At 38.9% G+C, this 22,989-nt stretch overlaps 1 protein-coding gene across 1 annotated transcript in view; it reads left to right on the top strand.

The window, feature by feature from the left end:
• INPP4B (inositol polyphosphate-4-phosphatase type II B) overlaps positions 1–22,989 on the top strand; it is an 832,665-nt gene that overhangs the window by 590,631 nt on the left and 219,045 nt on the right. The window contains 1 exon segment of the mRNA XM_047718523.1: positions 18,242–18,353. Within this exon segment, the coding sequence (XP_047574479.1) occupies positions 18,242–18,353 (112 nt within the window).

Below are 22,989 nucleotides of genomic sequence, written 5' to 3'. Positions count from 1 at the left end.
AATGACCAATATTGAGTTATGTTCTAGCAATTTCTAAAGTTAGAGGTTTTAAGAGTGTTACAGACTGAATTTTTGTATCCCCTCAAAATTCATCTCTTGAAGCCCTGACCACCACTGTGAGTTATTTGGAAATGGGGTCTTTGGGAAGCAGTTAGGGTTATGTGGAGGGGGCATTAGGAGGGGGCCCTCATGATGGAATTAGTGTCTTTATGAGAAGAGAGAGAGACACCAGAGAGCTCGCTCTTTCTCTTTATCATGTGAGGACACAGTGAGAAGGCATCTGTCACAGATCAGGAGGAGATCCTTCATGAGAATCTGACCATGCTGGCGCCTTGATTTCAGCTTCCAGCCTCTATACCTGGAAGAAAATAAATTTCTGTCATTTAAGCCACACAGAAAATTGTATTTTATGGCAACCTGAGCAAATTAAAACAAAGAGTTACTAGACCCTCATAGAATCATTGGAATAGACTTTCAAAACATGTTCTTATTTCATCAAATGTGTTTTCTTGTTGTTACTAGTATGAATTAAATTATAGAAGTTCCTGCCATTGTGGTTAGCCACAGACATGGGTCTGTGTTCTATAGGATAGGGTTTTCAAGAATAAGTTGCCAATGGGCGCCTAGGTGGCTCAGTGGGTTAAGCCGCTGCCTTCGGCTCAGGTCATGATCTCAGAGTCCTGGGATCGAGTCCCACATCGGGCTCTCTGCTCGGCGAGAAGCCTGCTTCCCGCTCTCTCTCTCTCTGCCTGCCTCTCCATCTACTTGTGATCTCTCTCTGTCAAATAAATAAATAAAATCTTTAAAAAAAAAAAAAAAGAATAAGTTGCCAAGAATAAGACCTACTTCAAGAGAGACCAAGTGAAAATTAGAAGAAGGGGAGAGGATAAAACTGATTACTATGTTTGGGAATGCTTAGTAATCCAGGATAAATTAAATAGATTATAATAGTTTATGTAAATGATGGAGATATCATTTGTTAGACGGCTTGTGCCTGTAACAAAAGGGGTTGTGACAGTCTGTGTGGCTTATAGTCATGAGCTTCCACGTTATAATGTGAAGGCATTTTGTATTTTGGATGCTGTCCATTCCAACTGCCACCGAAAATAAAGTTTTGGGGGTTCTGAAGGGAGCTGTGGGAAGAAGCTTTTTTGCCTCTCACAGTACCAAATGAGTCCCTGGTTATGATTCAGAAAGTGAGAAACTCAGCGCAGCAGTACTTTGGAAGGCTATCATTGATCTGAACGTTCCAGATTCCACATGTTATTTAATGGGAGAAGATGATACTGCCAACAAGAAACAATTCTCTCAGTACGTAAAGAAAGTAACTCCAGACATGGACAAGAAAGTTCACACCGCTCTAGGGGAAAATTCAGTCTTAGAACAAAGTTTAAAAGAAGAGAGAGAATGATCCCTAGAAGTCTCTTGCTCAGAAGAAAAATCACGTAGCCCAGAAGATAAGTTGCCTCAGAGCTCGGGAGCCGGCTGCTGAGGACTAAACTATGACCAAAATTTTATATTTTTCAGATAAGGATGATAAACATGTTGACAAGCAGCTAAAAATAAATCACTACCATTTCATCTTTTGGTTTTCAGAAACCAGTTTTAAAAAATTGGATGTGGCCTTCTGATTTCTACGCTTTGGTGACCAACCCCCGCACTGCTGCTGACTCCAGAGGTGGCCTTGATTTTGTCTCCTGGCTTCTCTGGGCCTCAGTTTCTACAAAATGAATTGGATGATACTTACTCTCTGCTCTACATTCTTTGGTTTTATTTAATCCTAATTCTGAGTTCTGAGGAGTTTAAGAAAAAAGAGAAAACAGCTGTATCCAGGGTTATACAAAGTGAGGGAAACTTTTATCTGGAACACAGACTTCAGTTCTCAAAAATTTTCAAAAGTATATAGCAATTGCTCTTGAATTGAAAATTCTACTCTTGTGACCTTTAGTTTTTACAGTCTTTCTACTTCTTGCCAAAACCCATTCTTTTTCTTATACGGATTCTTTTTTAGGGACGTGATGAAGACCTTTTAATTACTAGTAGGTAAACTGCTTATAATCAGAAACCTTAGAATAATGTTTTAAAAGGTAATATCTGGGGACGCCTGGGTGGCTCAGTTGGTTGGACGACTGCCTTCGGCTCAGGTCATGATCCTGGAGTCCCGGGATCGAGTCCCGCATCGGGCTCCCGGCTCCGCGGGGAGTCCGCTTCTCTCTCTGACCTTCTCCTCGCTCATGCTCTCTCTCACTGTCTCTCTCTCAAATAAATAAATAAAATCTTTAAAAAAAAATAAATAAAAGGTAATATCTGGAGAAATAATAAATGGTTTTCTAATGCACTTTATGTTGAAAAACTGTGACAGGACATTTGATCTCTTCAAATGTATCTTCAAAATCTTTTTAGCATGAATAAAAGCAACATGCTGTTGCCTTGTAGCAGTGTCTTGAACTTTGATTTAATTACTTTATTTCCTTTTAATAAAAAAGTTCCGTAGGAATCTTACTGTTGTATCTCATCTGCTTTACCTGTGAATCAGTCCCATTTTGACCTCTAAAATAATTACCAGGTGATTTAACAAGGCCGTGTTAAGACTACATAGCAGAGCAAGGTAAAGTAAGAAAATGGGAAATTTCAGGCTTTTATAATACTTTAAAATTAGTGCTGCCTTAGCTAAACTATGTTTCCTTATTTTGGCATTAACCATTCCTCATTCTGACCACACAGAAGCCCTGAATTCCCAGGCCATCCCTTGTCCACATTCCACCCATCATTTTACCTGTTTGTCTACTCCCTACCCTGGCCCTGGGGCCCTCTCCTCCCCAGGTGTCCTCTGATGCCTGACGTCCATCCTCAACCCCACCAGCACTGTCAGTCATTCTATTCATTTAACTAGAAGCTGGTTCTCTCTGTTGTAGCCTTGCCAAGTAGCTGCCCTTCATACCTGGGGTGGGATGAACATCTTCTGAAAACTCTCCTTGTTTGAGGCTCATGGCCTCTGACATGCCCTTAGGTTCCCCATCTTACTAAGGTCATCTAATGACATCACTCTCCTCATTTCACAAGGATTTTAACTTGTGATTCACTGAGTTGTCTTCAGCACAATTCCTCTCATACATCTTGTGAATTAGTAGCCACATAAATTATCTTTTCAGTTTGTGGGCCTTTCAGGCTTTTCTCTGCCCTACTTCAGCAACCCACTCCTGTAGTCATCCCCTGGATCTTGTCATTAATCCCACCTCTCCAGAGTCTTAACTTTAAGTACTCTGTTTTCTGATTTTTTTTTAAGATTTTATTTATTTATTTGACAGAGAGATCACAAGTAGGGAGAGAGGCAGGCAGAGAGAAGGGGGGAAGCAGGCTCCCTGCCAAGCAGAGAGCCCAATTGCAGGGCTTGATCCCAGGGACCCTGGGATCATAACCGGAGCCGAAGGCAGAGGCCTTAACCCACTGAGCCACCCAGGTGCCCCTGTTTTCTGATTTCTATCTCACATCATGCCAGCATACTCTTTCTCATTGTTCTTTGGCTAAACCAACTCATTGATGCTCAAGTCATATCTGTACTCTTCACCACCCCCTCCCCCATACCCACTCTTCTTTTCTTATCCAGTTGAGGTTCCATGGTCCATCACTTAGGAATCACCAAACAATTCCCTCGAATATGTCCTCAACTCCTGGGCCACTCTTCAGTTACTATACTTCCTGGGCAAAATAGATAAATTTAAATAGAGGATAGGTAGGTAGGTAGATAGGTGGATAGGTAGATGATGAATAAAATAAAAATAAAGGCTACAACAAAAAATGGATAAATTCAACCTTTAGTTCACCTACTCCATACATGCATCCTTACAGCTGAGTGAGCTAGGATAACCTGACGTCCATGCTTACAAGTTTCATTTGGTTCAGACATCCTCGATACTGTTGTGCGGTCCTATATTTCCCTGGTCCATTCGCTCTCCCACTGTCTTGGACCATTATTTTACACCTCCTTCTTCCCAGAACCTCCACAATATCTCCCCTCTTCCTCATTCACAGCCGATTTATCTGGTTCCTGTTTCACCGAGAAGAGGAATTTGACAATTTCCCACGCCGTATTTACCAACCTACCAGCCTGCCTTCCCGCTGTTATAAATGAACTCTGCTTGATGTCTAAAGTCAATCCCTCCACTAGCTTTTTAGATTCCATATCTTCTCATCTATCTAAGAACATTATCCCCTTTTACTCTTGTGTCTTATGTTATTCCCTCTCTACTAGATCAAGTCTGTTAACATGAAAAATTTCACCCAGTCCCCCACATCTTCTAATTTATGCTCCATTTCCCTACTCTTCTGTATAGAAGAACCATTTCAAGACCTGTCTCCACTTTGCTCTGGTGGTCTTTTGAATCCATTCTCATCAGGATTTCATCCCTATCCTTTACCTAAACAGCTTTTGTCATAATCAGGAGTAAATCACCTCCATGTTGCTAAATCCAGTGGAGAGTTCTCAATGTTCCTCTCCTCGGCACATCTGCACGCTGGGTCACTATCTCCATAAAACACATTCTTTAGATGGTATCTGAGATACTGAACTTTATTCCTTCCTACCAATAGGAAGCTGGCTATTTCTCTCTTTCTTTTGCATGTTGATCCTTATCACCCTAACCTCTAAACTTTGAGGTGTCCTATGTCTGAGTCTAGATACAGACTTTTCAATTTTCATTCATTCATTCACTCACTTCCACCTACTCTCAAAGCTTTTGATATCATCTATATTCTGATGATCCCTATTTTTATCTCTATCCTTGACTGATCCCTTGAACTCCAGACTCTCACATCTAATCATCTGATATCTTTACTTGACCTTTAAATAAATGTCTCACACTTGGAATGTTAAAACTGAAGTCCTCATTCCTGTTTGTTGCTTACTCCTTCCCCTAAAATCTTATTTATTCTCACAGTCTTCCCATCTCAAGAAATTGCAATTCTGCCCTTCCCATCATTCATGCACTCGCTAGTCTCTGATTCCTCTTTCTCTTATTCTTCATATCCAACCAATCATAGTATCTAGTTCTTTCTACTCTCAGAGCAAAAATAGAATCTGGTGTGTCTCGATTTCATCCTAATGTCTTCTAACTCACATCCATGTTTCTCTCTTTGCTTCCCTGCAGTCTATTCTCTGCCCTGAAGCCCAGATTCTCACTTTAAAACTTGTGTCAATTCAGAATCTTCTTTCAGGGGGTGCCTGAGTGACTCAGTGGGTTAAAGCCTCTGCCTTCCGCTCGGGTCATGATCCCGGGTCCTGGGATCAAGCTCCTCATTGGGCTCTCTGCTCAGCAGGGATCCCGCTTCCCCCTCTCTCTCTGCCTGCTTCTCTGCCTACTTGTGATCTCTCTCTGTCGAATAAATAAAATCTTAAAAAAAAAAAAAAAAAAAGAATCTTCTTTCAGTTTGTCACCCCACGCACAGAAGCGAAGTTCTTACAGTGGCCTATGGAGATCTAGATGACGTCATTCCCCCATTGTTTGTGGTAGACAGAATGCAAAGATGTCCCCTAAGATTCCCACCTCCCTGGTGTACTTGCCATACATGATACTTTCTCTCTGAGTGTGGGTGGGACTTGTGAATATGATGGGATAGTTACTCCCCTTATTAGATTGCCCATATGCCAAAGTGATTTTCCCATCACTGTGGTCATTATATCTAGGTGGCTGGGAGAAACTTGTATAAGATTCTTATATTTCTTATATATATATATTCTTATATTTCTCTAGCAGACTGGAGAAAGAAATTCTCCTGCTGGCTTTGAGAAAGCAATCTGCTCTCTGTATATTGCCTTTGGAGAGGGCCACATGGTAAGACCCAGAGGTGACCTCTAGGAGCTGAGTGTCAGTAATCTCAGCTGAGAACTTTTAAGAAATGGAGGCTTCAGTCATTGAGCCACAAGGAAATAAATTCTTGCAACCTGAATGAGCTAGGAAGTGGATTCTTTCCTAGAGTTTCCATGAGGCATGAGAATGCAGTGTAGCCTACATCTTGATTTCATTCTCTTGCGGCCCTGAGTTGAAGACATGGCCCAGACCTCAGATCTATAGAAATTGTGAGTTTGTGGTCATTCGTTATGGAGCAAAATAAAAATAATGCATACCTCTCTTACTTAGTCTTCTCTCCTTCTGTGCTACCCAGCTTTAGCCACAATGGTGTCCGTGCTCTTCCTTGAATATGGGAACCAGGTTCCAAGGCCTTTTGGACAATCTGTGTCTTCTGCCTGAAAAGATTTTCCCCCAAGAAAGATATATGGCTTGCTTCCTTCCTTCCTTTAGGTGTTTGTTCAAATGGCATTGTATTAGACAGGCCTTTCCCAACCACTGAATATAAAGCAGCAGCCCCAACCCAGTGCACATCCATCTTCTTACTTTGGTTAATTTTTTCCCATGGCATTTATCATCTTCTGATGTCTCATTTATCTGTTTACCATGAAAGTTCAAATTCTGTGAAAAGTTGAGGATGGATTTTGGTTTTGTTCTCGGTTGCAACTATCCTTATGTGTGAAATAGTGCTTACAACATAGTATGTTCTTAATAAATCTTTGTGAATGAATTAATATTTTCTGGGTTTTGACCTTATTTTTAAAGGGTTTTGGATTAAAAAGAGTTTTGGATTAAAATTATTAAATTATTAAAATCATATTAGAGGATAAAAAAAGAAAAAAGCTATTTTTAAAACCAAAAGATTTTATAACTTAATAACAGAAGAATGTAAAGCAAATCCAAATCCAATTAAGCATAAAAATATAGACACTAAGAATTGCTTGGTTTCAGAGTGCATGCCCCATTGTGCAATTTAAAGCTTAGTGAATGTCTTACTGCATAGGTTTGAATTACATTATACTCTAAAATTATGTTTATACACTGTAAAACTTTGACCATATACTGTATAACTTTTTTAATGCTAGCTTTAAAAAAAAATCTCTTATCACTATTTCCTCTTGCTAAGAAACTGACATAAACCCAAAAGCACAACTCTGATAAAAATATGTATAAATCAAAATTTGAGTATTAAATATTGACCTATCACTAGTATAATACTAATTATTCAATAATTGTCTAATTATCCATGCCTATTATCTATGCAATGTTTTCACAATGTCTTAGAATATTTTTTTTAACATTTATTTATTTGACAGAGAGAGGGAGATCACAAGTAGGCAGAGAGTCAGGCAGAGAGAGAGGGGGGAAGCAGGCTCCCTGCTGAGCAGAGAGCCCAATGCAGGGCTCAATCTCAGGATCCTGGGATCATGATCTGAGCCAAAGGCATAGGCTTAACCCACTGAGCGACCCAGGTGCCCCTCTTAGAATATTTTGATTAGCTTAGTGACATTTACAAATCATTCTTGTAAGGAGTTGCTGCTCCAGGAGCAGGTCTATTTTTAGTAAGAGAAAAAAAATGGTCTTAAAAATGTAAATAAATAGATAAACACGCACACACACACACACACACACACACACACACACACACTTAAAAAAAATGTCTGCATTAAGTCAGGTTTCCCCAGCAATCTAAGCATAGCCTGTTATGGTTTTTTTCTCCCTATTATTTCCTTTCTCCTCCGATGGTCTTTGCTTAATAGGTGTTCTTTTCCTCTTAATTTTCTTTCTTTCTCTTACTGAAAATAAAAATTCAGACAAATAAATAAAATAAATTGAACCAACAAAAAGCCTTAGCAATAGTTTCTCTTTTGTGGGTCTAAATGTAAGTAATTTTAGATGGTAGATTCATTCCGTGAAGTGGGGCCATTGGCTTGGGAAATTCACTGAACTTCCTACATGAGCACCTTACTCTCCAGTTTGATGAAATGTCCCATGGTTCATGTAAACTTTTTCTCTCTCATATGACACATCTCTGTCAGCAGATGTCTTGCAAGTATAGAGCATGGGATAAATTGACACTTTGACTCTGCCATTTCAAATCTATGTTGCCAGAAATTACATTTCGTTCACCTAGAATAGGATAACCTTTTAGTGATTAGGATTCTATGCTCCCAGACTAAATGGCTGTTTTTATTTGCTATTAATTCATTATCAGAGAAAATGGCTATGTCCTTTCTCATTCATTATATTTTGTAAATTAACACACATAAAAATTGACTTTTTATTGTTGTAGATGTGTTGATTCTTGTAACCACCAACACAATCAGGAAATAGAACTATTCTCTCACCACAGAGAAACTCCCTCCTATGGCCCCTTTAATTCATGCCTCTACCCACGGCAACCCATACAACCACAATTTATGTTCTCTATCACCATAGCTCGCTCTTTTTCAGAAGAATATATAAATTGAATTACAGAGTATATATCCTTTTGAGATTGGCCTCACTCACTCAGTCTTATGCCTTTGAAATTCATCCAAGTCATGTATATCAACAGTTTTTTGTTTGTTTGTTTGTTTAATTCCTGAGTAGTATTCCATAATATGGCATATTAAAGTTTATTTAACCATTTCCATTAAAGTACATTCTGGTTGTTTCTAATTTGGGGTGACTATGAATGGACCTGGTAAAATACTCATCTGTAGGTTTTTTCAATGACTCTAAATTTTCATTTCTTTAGGGTAAATACTTATGATTGGAATTTCTGTGTCATATCGTGTGTGCTGAGTTGTTTAAAAACCCCATCTGCTGTTTTTCCCACCAGCAGTGTATGAGAGTTTCAGTGGCTCTTCATCCTCATTAGCCATTCTAAGGTGTATAGTGGCATCCCATAAAACTTTAATTTTCACTTCCCTAGTGACCAACAATGTTAAGAAATTTTCCATGGCTTATTTGCTATCTGTATATCCCCTTTTGAGAGATGTTGGTTCAACCTTGCCCATTTATTAATTAGGTGGTTCTTTTTTTTTTCTTTTTTTCTTTTTTGCTGTTGAGTTTTGTTTGCCAGATACATAATTGGCAAATATTTTCTTCTAGTCAATAGCTTGTCTTTTCATTCACATAACATTATCTTTCACAGAGTGAAAGTTATCAGTTTTGATGAAGTATTGATTTCTTTTTTAAATCATGCTTTTGGTGCCACATTTAAGAACACTTTGACTAAGCTCAATTTATGAAGATTTTCTCCTATATTTTCTTTTTAAATTTTTATACTTTTTATGTTTCACACTTAGATCTGTGAATCATTTTAACTTTTGTTTCAGTTGTGAAATCTAAGCAAAGGGTCATTTTTTTCTCCCCAGATGGATGTCTGATTATTTTAATACCATTTGTCAAAGAGACTGCTTACTCTTTTTCCATTACATTGACTGTAACCTTGTCAAAAAAGAATTGGTCATGTTGCCACGTATTGTTTCATTTGACACTATATCTGCTCTTTCACTAACACAACACAGTTTGATTACTGTAGATTTACTATAAGTCTTAAAATCAGTAAGTACAAATGCTCCATTTTTGTTCTTTCTTAAAATTACTCTGACCATTCTATTTCTTTGCCCTTATTTAAAACTTTTGAATTAGCTTATCAATAGCTACCAAAAATCTTGCTGGGATTTTGATTAGTAGTACATTAAATCTATAGATCAGTTGGGGGAAAACTGACATCCCTATAAAGCTGAGTCTTCCAATACGTGAACACGGTATGTCTTGGCATTTATTTAGATCTTCTTTGGTTTCTTCCAACAGCATCCGTAGTTTTCAGCATATAGGTTTTAGACAGTTTTGCACTTAAGCACTTTGTTTGGATCTACCATAAATGATACACTTATTGAAAATTTCAGTTTCCAGTTGTTCATTGCCAGATTATTGGTGAGTTGAAATTGTGTCTGTGAAACTTAGTACAATAAGTTCAATATCACTTATATTTTCCAAGCTTTTGTGGTATCATTAGAACTGTCCTTCATCTTTGTCACTCAGGTGACAGTCTGGGATCTGGGGGAATGGTCCAGTCCATAAATTATTTCTCCAAAGTCTCTGATATGTTACTTAGAGTCGTGCATGCACAGCTTGAGGTGACCGGGTATTTAGGAACAATGTTAAGAAGTCCCTTTCTTGAGCTCCTTCCTCTTCACACCCTCCCTGGCATGTTCCTGTTTCCTGTGGCTTCCCTTTTAGATGCTCCAGCCAGAAAGCTTGGGGTTTATTTTCTTCCTTCTGCTATGCAACTGCACCCTCTTCTGGGGCAAAGAAGAAGAAGAAAAGAGAGGTAGCAGGGATTTGCCCTACATCCTTAGGGTCTCAATTCCAGAGAGGAGACTTTTCCTCCTTCATCATTTTAGGCCCTTGCAATTCCTCCCCGATGCCACCACTGGATTATTTGGAGGCTGGGACGTGAGAGAGTGGAAAAAAGAAAAGTTATTTCCCAATTCCTCTGGAAATTCCTCAGGAAACCCCTTTTCTGTTTTTCATGCCAGAATTTGAGAGCTTCTCCTGAAGCTCTATGTGTTTACCCCATTGCCCACCTCTAGACTTGGGGCTTTATTGAGTACAGATTGGGAACGACAATTGGGGAAAAGAGTGAACTCACTGCTAGTTCAGTGGTATCTAAAATTCTGATCTACCCCCAATATTACTTTGAGTCTGTGCATCTGTCTGGGTTTTATAGCTACATTCAGTGGATGTAGGAGAGTAGAGTGTGCTTACTTGTTCTACCTGCAGTACTTGTACGTACCAATGGGCAGACCATGGCATCCTATTAATTTTACGTAATTTGGGTTGCCTACAAATCCTGACAAATGCATTTACAAGGTGCCAATCTTGTTTTCTCACCTCACTTAAAGACTATGTCTATAATTTAAAGAGTTTATACTTCATATTTACATTGAATCAAGTTTCCAAATATAGCTTATCATATTTATTTATTTATTTAATAGACACATGAGGAGGCAAAGATGTGCTTTTTTTTAAGATTGTATTTATTTATTTGAGAGAGAGTGAGTGGGAAAGAGCACAAGCAGGGGCAATGGAGAGGGACAAGCAGACTCCCCGCTGAGCAGGGAGCCCAACAGGAGGCTTAATCCCAGGACCCTGGGATCATGACCAGAGTGAAAGTCATATGCTCAACCGACTGAGCCGTCCATGCGCCCCTGGAAAGATGTGCTTTAACAATTTATTGTATTGGGATAATTATGTATATTTGAATAGTACTATTTTTAGCAATAAAGAAGACCCTGTTTACCAGTTAGTCTGAAAACTGATAGCCAATGTACTTGTGATGTGCTCATGAAGCTCTGCGACCCAGACTATATAGCTATAGTAATCATTACCATACGTTAAAGCATTCTTGTACTTATACCTAAGATCCTTTGTTTTTAGCCACATCAATCTTGTGAGATAAGTAAGATGGTTTCGTTTGTTCATATTTTATAACTAGGACATCTTTATAGGTGCTGCGTTGCCTGCTCACAGTCACACTGCTATTTACTATAGAGTAACCAAGGCCTTTGTTACTCAAAGTTCACTGCATTTTTCGCCAAGCCATCCTTCATTATTTAATGGTATGTACTTTGGCATGGATCAGTTCAGACCAAAACTATTGAGCTGCCCAAAACCCTTGACAAGTCTTGATATAAGGCCTTGAAAGACAGGCTGTATTTCAGTGTCTCTGGGTAGACATTAGACAACTTCTAAGGACTTTTAATAGAGGAAAAAAAATAATACAGTGGCAGGGATGCTTTAAGAGAAAAACCTGACATGGATGGAACGGAAAAGAAGGTGGAAGTAGATTCTTCAAGGGTAGTAAGAAGTGACAGAACTGCTTGGGATGTTGCCATCGTGAAGGGACATGTGCAAGAGACATTGTAGAGAGCTAGTCAGCAGGGCTTAGTGACACCTCGGAAGGTAGGGGCAAGGCATGGGTGAAGATAGAACGTTCTTTGGTGGTGGTCTTTGGAAAATGATATGCTCTTGGTGTGAGTGAGTTGGATTTGAAGGGAGAGTTAAGTCTCAAGCTTATAGAATAAAAAATATCAGGACAAAAGGAGTTTGGAGTTCTAGATCAGGAAATGAGGACAGACTAGGGGGTAGAGACTTACGGTGAGACTTAAGATAGATCCTCGTAGAAGGGATGGTTGAATAGTGGATGGAATGTCTGAAAGAGTGCTCATAATGAGCATGGAGGAGAAAACCAGGGAAAAAACTCAGAGTACGTAAGCTATAATGTGAAGAACTACTGAAAGTTTTATTTGAGTGTGAGTTTGAAAGTATTACACGGCTTCTGACATTTATTAATTTCAGCCAGAATAGAGGTGTGCTTAGTTATACATACTTAATGGAACTCTCACTTCTTTGAGCCCTAAGTAAATTTAGCGTTGCCAGTAAATGCATTCACCAGAAAGATCATCAGGGTGCACTCACTCACTCACTAACTCCATTTGTTCACCTATGACCTTTGTTTATTTTCCTGCCCCGGTGAGATTTGTCTTTCCCAGGTACATGTCTAGACAGTTTAAACGCAAGCCATGTCTCACAGCTGAAGATTCCTGTGCCTAGCACCAAGACTACTTTATATTCACAAAAACTGACAATGCTAATGATGGTTTCTCCCTGGATGTTTAGAGTCATTTGTTGGTTTGCATCTCTGTGGCATTTCCAAAACAGAGCAGTTATTTACATGTTGCTCTTTAACGTTTCCAGAGGTTTTTATTTTGTTTTGTTTTGTTTTTCCTTTTCTTTTTGTTCTAGTAAGAATGGTATAGGAGGTGGTGAGGAAAGAGTGTCATTAAATTGTCCTTTGTTAGGAGACTGTTTTACACCTCCTTTCATTCAGTCCTCTAAAAATGTTGGTATGTTTCAGCCCGTGAGGTTGAATATTTCAATTAGAAGCCATTTTATTTTATTTGGGAGTTATTTTAAAGGCAGATTTTGGAGAACCTTAATCACTGATCTACTCTGTATGCTGAAAATCTGAGTGAAAGGGAGAACAGCTTTATGTTGCTGAAAATTTCTGCTACTTCGTCTTCCATCTTGTTGGCATGATTAAATATTTAGGTGGACAATAGCCCTCCCTCCTTATTCGCAGGGGAGACATTACAAGACCCCCAGTGGAGAATGTGGATAGTATCAAATCCTATATATACTATGTTTTTTTTTCCTATTCATACCTACCTACGATAAAGTTTAATTCATGGGTTAGGCACAGGAAAAGATTAACAACAATAATAGAGAACAATTGTGACAACGTATCATAATAGAAGCCATGTGAATGTGGTCTCTCTCTCTCTCTCAAAATAGCTTACTACACTCACCCTTCTTCTTGAGATGATATGAGATGATAAATGCCTCTATGATGAGATGACGTGAGGTGAATGACAGAGGTGTTGTGACATAGTGTTAGGCGACCGTTTGTTTTCCAGTGATATGTCAGAACTCCTTCTGTCAAGCACAGGTAACTGAGACTTCAGAAGGTGACACTGAGAAGCGGAACCAGGGATAAGGGGGACTACTGTATTTCCCAAGTTTAATTAGAAACTTCGATGTTGTGATTGAAATACTATATCGGCCATGAACTAGTCATCTTTTACTTCTCTTACAGCTTTCTGCATTAAACAGTGCTAATGATCTGTCAGGTTCTGAAATGGCATTTTTTTGCTGCTGTTGTTCATGTAGATTGAAACGGTTATTTATTACTGCAGCCTGTTCTTATTGCCACATAAATGGCTAGGAACGTGTGTAAAATCACTTTTGAGGCTGGGTTCAGTCAAATCTGTACCCTTGTATAAATGCCAAGATGCTGTGCCATAATGGCAGTCAGTATATATGTATCCATTGGCTATTATAAGAAAAACCAGCCCTTTTATTTGACTCTAAGTGTTTAGTCAACTCCCTGGTTTGGCATGCCTTTGGCTTGTTTGGTTTGTTTGTGGGGAAGGAAGGATGGGAAGCTGAGAAGTGAGGGGAGGCTGGATGTACCTGAGCTCATTCCTGAGGCTGTATTGGTCCATGATGGCTTGTGGCGTCTGTGATAGAATCAGATGATGGAAGCACAGGAGCCATGCGAGCAGTGCACGTGAGTGCTGATATTGTAGAAGAGCTGCTAGAGACCAACTCTTCATTTTCCAGCAGAGGAGACTGAAATCAGAGATCTGAAGTGTTACGTCTTTGGTCACATAGCTAGTTAGTGGCTGAACTGGAAGTAGTACTTGGATTTCCTGATTCCTTGCCCAGGCGTCTCTTCCACATATCTTCCATGTAGATATGATGATTTCCACTAAATTCAGAATTTTGGTGATGAATAATGGTTAAGCTTTATTACTACCCCCCCCAACCCTGATGGGCGATTCATTGAAAGCATAATTAAGCATTTAAGAATGATTTTTTTTCTTAATTTGTAGAAAATCACCTTTGAAACAGCCTTTGGAAACATGAAATACATACTTCAATCTTGACTTTCCTGACTAAAAAGAAGTGTTGAATATCCATACTTTGTGTGTGTTAAATTGTTGCAGGATAAAGAGAAAACAGCTTCCATGTTTTATGTTCCAGTCCATTGACAGGATGAACCATGCTTTTGGGTGTCTTGGCTTCAGCTCTTTAGTTATAACTTGGATTCCCCATTTTGTCTCCACAAATCAAAAATAAGAATCATTCTAGCATCACTAGATTAAGCAAGCTCCTTGTTTTGATTCCACTCTGGGAATAAGTGGTAACCTATAGAAGATAAAATGAAGATAAAATGAAGCGTCTCCCTCTCCCTCTGCCTGCCGCTCTGCCCAAAGGCATTAAAATTATTTAAAAAGTATCCAGATAATTTTTTTTAAAGATTTTATTTATTTTTTTGAGAGAGAGAGAGAGCACAAGCAGGACGAAGGGCAGAAGGAGAAGCAGACTCCCTACTCAGCACATCAGGCTCCCTGATGTGGGACTTGAGCCTAGGATTCCATGATCACGACAGGACTGAAGGCAGCTGCTTAACCAACTGAGCCACCCAGGGGTCCTAGATAATTGTGGGGTTTTTGTTGTTGTTGTTGTTGTTGTGTTTTGTTTTGTTTTTAAAGATTTATTAAGATTTATTATTATTATTATTATTATATAAGAATATTATTATTCTGCAGAGTGGGAAGCCAGATGCAGGGCTCAATCCCAGGACCCCAGGATCATGACCCGAGTCAAAGGCAGATGCCCAACGACTGAGCCATCCAAGAAACCCCCATATAATTGGTTTAACAGGACTAGACAGAGCTATAGTTCAGAAGCTCGCTCCCATAGTACATTGCTTAAAACTTTGAAAGATTCAGCTGCATTCTAAATAGTTACAGACCTGTATTGTTTGCATTACTAGGGATGTAAGCTTCATAATACCTGTATTACTAATTCTCTGTATCTTTAATGAATATGCAATCATTGTTTGAAATGAAGTTTTTGGGGTGCCTGGGTGGCTCAGTTGATTAAGTGACTGCCTTCAGCTCAAGTCATGATCTCAGAGTCCCAGGATCCAATCAGGCATTTGGCTCCCTTCCCTGCTCAGTGGGGAGCCTGCTTCTCTCTCTGATCCTCCCCCATCTTGTGCTCTCTCTCTCATTTTCTCTTTCAAATAAATAAATAAAATCTTAAAAAAAAAAAAAGAAATGAAGCTTGAGATCCTATAATATTTTACTATAGTCTTAGATGCATATTCTAATAAAATTTCTGGAGAGAATGACTCAGTTAGTTGAACATCTGCCTTTGGCTCAGGTTATGATCCCAGTGTTCTGGGATCGAGTCCTGCATCAGGCTCCCTGCTCCGTGGAGAGCCTGCTTCTCCCATTCCCTCCGCCTGCCGCTCTGCCTACTTTTGATGTCTCTCCCTCAGTCAAAAAAATAATAATACAATCTTTAAAATCAAATATCATATAAAAACATTAATGACATAGCGAGTCTATTGATGCTGCTGCTGTAACTACCACTATTAGCACTGTTCTGCTACTAGGATGAAGATGAGGGGTGGAAAGAGTGATGAGTAAAGTACTGAGCCCTTTACTCCAATCATGCCACAATTTAATCCTTACAAACGAAGTTCCATGTGGGTTAAGTTCTTTGCCCAGGGTCATGCAGCTAGCAGGGAGACCAGACTCTTGAGTGCATACTTTTAACCACGGTGACATATGTTGGTTTATAACCTAGGCCCTGGAGAGACTCTGAAAAGCCTACCCTCTGTTTCAAATCATTAGGGCATTGTTTGATTCAGTTCAGTGAAAAAAATTAGCAAGTTATACATAAGTTTGCATTCCTAAAAATGAATCTAGCTCAATTTGTTCAAGCAAAAATTTTTAAGCAACTCCTACAAGAAGGAAAAGATACCCGTAATTGTTATTGATGATCAACTTGGGGGAAAAAGAAACTGCAATCCTCTAGAAAAAGCTATTAGTAGTGCCAATGAGAGCTCTTATTAAAGTCTTTATTTATTAGATACTAAATAATTGTACAGAGTTAAGTCACATTATGATTTATGATATGTTATTATGTCATTTTCCAGTGGGAAAATGGTATAATGAATAAACTATCCCAGAATTGGAGCTAATGCAGTGTTTTACATCATATAGTGTCATCTATATACACATCTTTGTGATGAATATTTAAAGTTTCTATATTAATTGCAAATAATCGAGTCAATATGATGATTTCCATTGTTTTGAAAGTCACCAAAAGCATTGTATTTCATATTTTAATAAGAAACCTTCATTTTAACAAGAAATCACTTTCTTTTTCTATGTACACAGTTTTTATTTGATTACATTATGACATTAGGTGTGCATATGTCACCAGAATTTTCCTATTATAGTTTCCTTAAAAGCATAATTCAAAAGGTGTGTTTTAATTTATGCTTTCTATATTTTGAGAAAAACCTGCCATGATCTAATAACATAATTTGGTTTCCTTTTCACCTAACGTATTCATTATTTTAATGAGCATTTTGGAAAAATACTTGATACAAATTTTCCTAATCCTCTTTTCTGACATCTTCAATGACAAAATAGTGACATTTAGAAGAAATTGGTTGTAAGAAAGACACCATTGTATCCCAATTAAAAATAAACTTCAGAAAAAGAAAAAAAATTAAGTATCACATTTCTAATATTAGTCAATTAGCCTAAGAAATAAGTTATTGCAAAATGTCATGCCTATGGAGTGGCTTGCTGTCTATCTTCAAAATGAGTGTCAAGGGGAAAATATCAGTATGTGTCACAATTTTCCCATGTTATGATGGCCCCACTTATTCTGTATATTTTCTTGCCCAGGAAATGAAAATAGAGAATCTTAATGGTTATTCATTTTACTTTTATATTTCATTATTGTTCACCAGAAAATTCATATGTTGAAGATTATAATGATGATGAAAATCTTAATAATAAAATAACCATCATCATTAAATAAAGAGTTTTCCAATGACCCACATATGTGAAAAAGATAGAAACTCGGATTTCTGGTTTTGCCATTTGGTTACCTTAGTTGATTTATTCCATCTTTTTGAGTCTCTGATTCTTTATCTGATGAAGTAAAGGGTTGTACTAAATTATCTCTGGTTAACTTCTGCTCTGCATATACATTAATTTTCTTATGTTTGCTGGGAGAGAACCTCCTTTACCTAGTGTCTTAGAAAGAAAAATGGTGTTAGGGAAAAGGCACAGTCAGAAAGGAATATAAGGATGTTTATATTCTTTTCTGCTTTTCTATTTTATTCAACTATAGTTTCTTTTTCTTTTTTCTTTTTCTTTTTTAGATTTTATTTACTTACTTGACAGAGAGAGAGAGTGAACAAGCAGGGGCAATGGGAGAGGTAGAAGCAGGCTCCCCACTGAGCAGCGAGCCAAATGTGGGGCTTTATCCCAGGCCCCTGGGATCATGACCTGAACCTAAAGCAGACACTTAACAGACTGAGCCCCCCAGGCCCCCCAGCTGTGGTTTCTTTAACTGATGTACACAATGTCCCATGCACTTGGTAGAGGAGAGCCACGGTTTATGCTGTTGTGGGGATATGGTGTTGCCAAACAGGACACCGATGCATGATATCTGTGCCCGCTTCTAAGAGGCTGTAAGAGGTTTCACTGCCCTGAGGTAGCTTTGACAGTCCATGCACTTACTTCATAAACTCGTGGTTAACCAGGTTTTTGTTTTTGTTTTTAATTAAAAACAACAACAACACTATTAACATGTTTCAATGTTTTAAAAATACATCTGTTTCATTAAAACTAATGAAGGTAAAGAGCAATATTTGTGGTTTTCCGAAACAAACATGTTTGAGCATACTTTAAGGAGAGAGAAGATGCTTACCTTTCCATTTCATTTATTTTTGGTTGCAGAACTTCAGATGGTGGCAAAGTTGTTGGCACCATAGAAGTCAGTGTCGTGAAGATGGGGGAGATTGAGGATGGGGAAGCCGACCACATCACCACAGATGTGCAGGGACAAAAGGTAGGGTCTCAGTCAGCTCAATGCACACATTAAATTAGAAGCGATCAGTTTTGCCAGATGCCAGAATCATCAACACCCCTGTGCACTATGAAATGTCATTATTCGAAAGCCAAATGAGAAATCAGCTCTGGAACTGAAGTGCCCTAAGTAGGCTTCATCGCTGAACCAGAGGGTCTATTTGCACGGAACTATGCAAAGCCAGGCGCCATTCAGAAACACCTCTTCTCTGCCCCCCACTCTCCTGTTGACACTGATTCCTCGCAACTGGAACAAAAGTATTGATCACTGCTGCATTCTGCACTAATTAACCCTACTTGAGCTGCACAGAAGATTCTGGGAGGGCTGTTGCCAAAAGTAACTGCTTCTCCACTCTCAAAACTCTTTAGAAAGAGATGCAATTTGAGTTTAGATTTCATTTGTATGGGAAGGAGCACAGATTTAACAATGCTGTGCCTTATGAAACTGCAGAGAAAGAAGTAGGAAATAGTGCCAAGCAGCGGGGACAGCTTTGGAGGAGGGGCGACGCCAGCTGGAGGTGAAGCGGCTTCCTTGAAGCTGAGCATAAAGGTCCCAGTGCAAATCAATATGTGTCCAGGACTTCTCCTTTCTTTTCTGTAAGAAAGAGAAACTTGATATAAGTATTAACCTAAATTCCTGTCTTAGGAGTGCAATTGCCTACTTTACTGAGCCACAGGGGAGGGACTTAAAACTGCATCTTTTCAGGAAAGATTTTGTATATACACTGTAATTCCTACCTTTTCATAAAGGAGTATTTTCTAATGATAAGGCCGTTAGTGGCTTACTTTCTGGCTTAGTGGCCCTTATCTGAGAGCATATTTGATTTTGGGTGCTGAGGAAACATCTACATGGGAAATGGTGTTTCTCTAACACAACAAATTATTGACTTTACAAAAGAAATCTAAAATGGCCCTTCAAAAGAATATTGTTCTTGCCCCAGAATAAGCTAGGGTCTGGTCTGCTGGGCCACGCCTTACTGTTCTCTGTTCCCCTGCTCTCCCTCAGAACATAGTGAGGTTCCTGAGAATATTCCAGGGAGGCTCAAAGTTTGAATCAGGTTGCCTGATGGAGGGCTGTCCTGAGTTTTGCAGCAGACCCTCTCAAGGTTTGTGTATTCAAAACACCAGTTGTGGCTCTTAGGATGTGTGCTTCTGAGTCCCCAGTTGAGGGACCCCTTCATTCGATCCCTCTTTCCTTTGGAGTTCTGTATAAGATGGGTATTAGTCATCACTGCATGAATGCTTGCATCAAGATTAAGGAGGAAAGATTTGGAGGCCAAGTGGCAGACTGAGTACAAAAATAGACAGACAAGACTGCCTAGACCTGTGGCAGTATGCCAGGAGACCAGTAGCAGAAACACTTCCCATTTCAACACAGGCCTATTCTGACTGCTCCCAATCTATTACTAGTCAGGTTTCTATTTTCACCCCCTGACTCCTTTACTGTGTTGCTATTATGAGGCAGTGCAAATTGAATCAGACTCTTTTCATAAACAGAGAACTTGACACCCAGGAATATACCCCATCAAAGCCCCACATAATGTTTCTGACTTAGAAAGGTGAACTTAAAAAGACTTAACTGAACTGTTCTAGAAATAGGAGGTGGCAGTGTCAGCATGTACCATGTACGAGTCATAAATTGACTAAAATGATAAACATATCAATCATTGTTGGTGTTAGTTCTCTCCTGTCTGGGTTCTTAGTAAACATTGACCTTTTGCGAATTTTTTATGAAGTTATAATAAACTCTGTTGGCAAGCCTTCAGAATCTTCATAATTCATGAAGAACATGTAGTAAGGTCCACTGTGCACAATATTTAGGAGAATTATGTTGGAATAACTTTATCTCAGTGTTTCACAAAGGATTATCAGAATTTTCTGGAGTGTTTGATAGATACACGCAAACTCCTTTGCAGATCTGTTTAATCAAAATCTCTATGAAGTGTATTAACACAATCTTCTAATGGTGACTGAAGTCCTGAAATTAGTGAATGACTAAAACACAGGACAAGACAAAGGTTCTGAAATCGAGGTTACTTGTAAAACAACACTACTCTCTGGAGTTTGTATGAATGGATGAGAAAGAAATGAAACTGTTAGCACCAGTTATGTGGGTGAGTGACACATGTCATTGCTCACGTAAATTGAAGTGGGTATAAGATTATAGTACCTGTTTTAATCAGCTTGGGCTTCCATAATAATAAAATACCACAGACTGAATGGCTTAAACAAAAAAATGTATTTTATTACAGTTTTGGAGGCCAGGAAGTGCCAGGTCAATATGCCAGATGATTTGTTCCTGGTGAAGGCTCCCTTCCTGGCATGCAAACTTCCTTCTGTGTCCTCACATGGCATTTCCTTGGCACATGAGCACAGAGACAACCAGTGAGCTCTGGTGTCTCTTCCTCTTTTTATAAGGACACCAGCCCAATAGGATTAGAGCCCCACCCTTATCATCTTCTTGATCTTTCATTCTCTCCATAAAGGCTGTCTCCAAATCCAGTCACATTGGGTGTTGGGTCTTCAGCAGAATGAATTTTGAGGAACACAATCCAGTTCGTAGCAATATCCCTGATGTAAATACATTTGAATCTTTAATCTCATAAAAACTCCAGAGCCTGGAATAAAATAAATGAAAAGCCAAGCTCTGTTCTCTCACATTAATTTATTTGTTTCCTCAAATCATATTGTTATGATATAGTTCTCATCAAGAAAGATGGTTCAGAAGGTCATTCACCATACCACCACTGGTTCAAGCCTTTTATTTATTTATTTATTTTTAAAAAGATTTTATTTATGTTTTAGAAAGAGAGAAAGGTAGTGAGGCAAGCAAGTGGTTTGGGGTGGGGGAGGGCAGAAGAGAGAGAAAAATCTCAAGCAGACCCCCTGCTGAGCAAAGAGCCTGGTACAAGGCTGGATCCCACGACCCTGAGATCATGACCTGAACAGAAACCAACAGTGTGATGCTTAAGGGACTGAGCCACCCAGGTGCCCCACTCAAACTTTTATTTAACTTGGACATACATACTGATAGAAGACAAAGTGTTAAAATCACATAGCTAGAGAAAGAAAAATTCACAAGAGAAACAGGAATGTGGACATTTTACAAAGTTCATATAATAGGTGAAATGTTGCATTAGGTATCCAATTTTTTTTTTTTTTATTTTGGAGTCATCTTTGACTCATTTCTTCCTCTCATAGGCATAGTGAGTATGTCAGCAAATCCTGTTGATTTTGACTTTTAAATATATCCAGAACCCAGTGACTTTTGAGCTCTTCCTTCTTACAGCATTGTCTGTCACATACATGTTTATGGTGGTCCCTTAAATGTCCCTTCCTCCTCCTTCCCAACACCCCCATCATCATAGTCTCTTCTCAGCAGAGCACTTATTAAAATGTAACACGGAATATTTCATTCCTCCAGTGGCTTCTCAACTCCCTGAAAGTATAAACCTAAATCCTTTCGGGGACCTACTTAAAGTCTACGAGTGTCGGTCCCCATTACTTTCTTCATCCTCTACTCCTATTCTTTGCTCACTTCCATCTAGCCTCATTAGTTTCTTGGCTGTCTATTAAACATTCCAGGTGCATTTCCAACTCAGGTCTTTCACTTTGTTTTTCCATCTGCCTTTTTAGCATTTTCCCTGGGGTAAATATGTGCTTCATTCCCCCACTTCCTTCTAGTCTTTTTTTTTGCAAACTGTGACCTTCTCACTCTGCCTTCTCTGCCCTATATCCAAAATTGCCATGCCTACTGGAAACATTCTATCTCCTTTCTGTACATCATTTTTGTCTTTTGTACTTACCACTGTCCAACATCACATATATTTTATTTATCTCACTTATGGTCCATTTCCCTCACTAGAATTAAATTCCATGAGAGAAAGATATTTGTCTATTTTGTTCTCTCCTTTACCCTTCCCCCTAGTGCCTAGAATAGAGCCTAGCACAGGAAAAATGAGTGAATGAGTAAATGACATCAATTTTACCTGGAAGAAATAAAATCCAAATTTGTCTCCCCGAAAGGATAAAATTTGGCTGCATATAAGGCTGTGTACAAACTAATTGGTCTATAAAACTAGAGTGAGGATGCAGGAAAGAGTGCAGAATTATGAAGGAAAGAGGAAGAAACTTTTTAAAAACAACCTTTCAATTAAAGAGTCAAGAAAAAAATATGCTGCTACAAAAAGGAAAATGAGGAAGGAAAATGATCAAATCAGGTGATAGGTAGGAAAACCAATGTAAGTAACAGCCAACAGGATCTAGTGAGATGGCCATTGCCCTCCGCTCTGCCCTGCCACAGAGGGGACTTGGCTTCTTGTCAGGGGAGGGGGATTGTTAACAGACATCCTCTAGTGAGGCTCTGCTGGGGCTGAATTCAGCTCCTGCCTTGTCTCCCCCTTTTGTTTACTGTCTTTATTATATTTGAATGTGGCACATGGCACTGTACCAATCACCAAAGTAGTGGTGATTTCTACAGAAGGAAGGAAAAGCCTTACGTATTTATGACGGTGACAGAAATGGTATTTAAGTAGAGTAATATACATCTTATTTTTACTACGAGCCTGACCTGACTAGTATTTTGATGACTAGTATTTCGTGGCTCTTCTCAGGTCATT

Source organism: Lutra lutra, chromosome 2, assembly GCF_902655055.1.
Source record: "Lutra lutra chromosome 2, mLutLut1.2, whole genome shotgun sequence".
In the NCBI taxonomy this organism is placed as follows: domain Eukaryota; kingdom Metazoa; phylum Chordata; class Mammalia; order Carnivora; family Mustelidae; genus Lutra; species Lutra lutra.
Note: the sequence above shows the minus strand (reverse complement) of the source record. Positions and strands in the feature narration are given on the sequence as shown.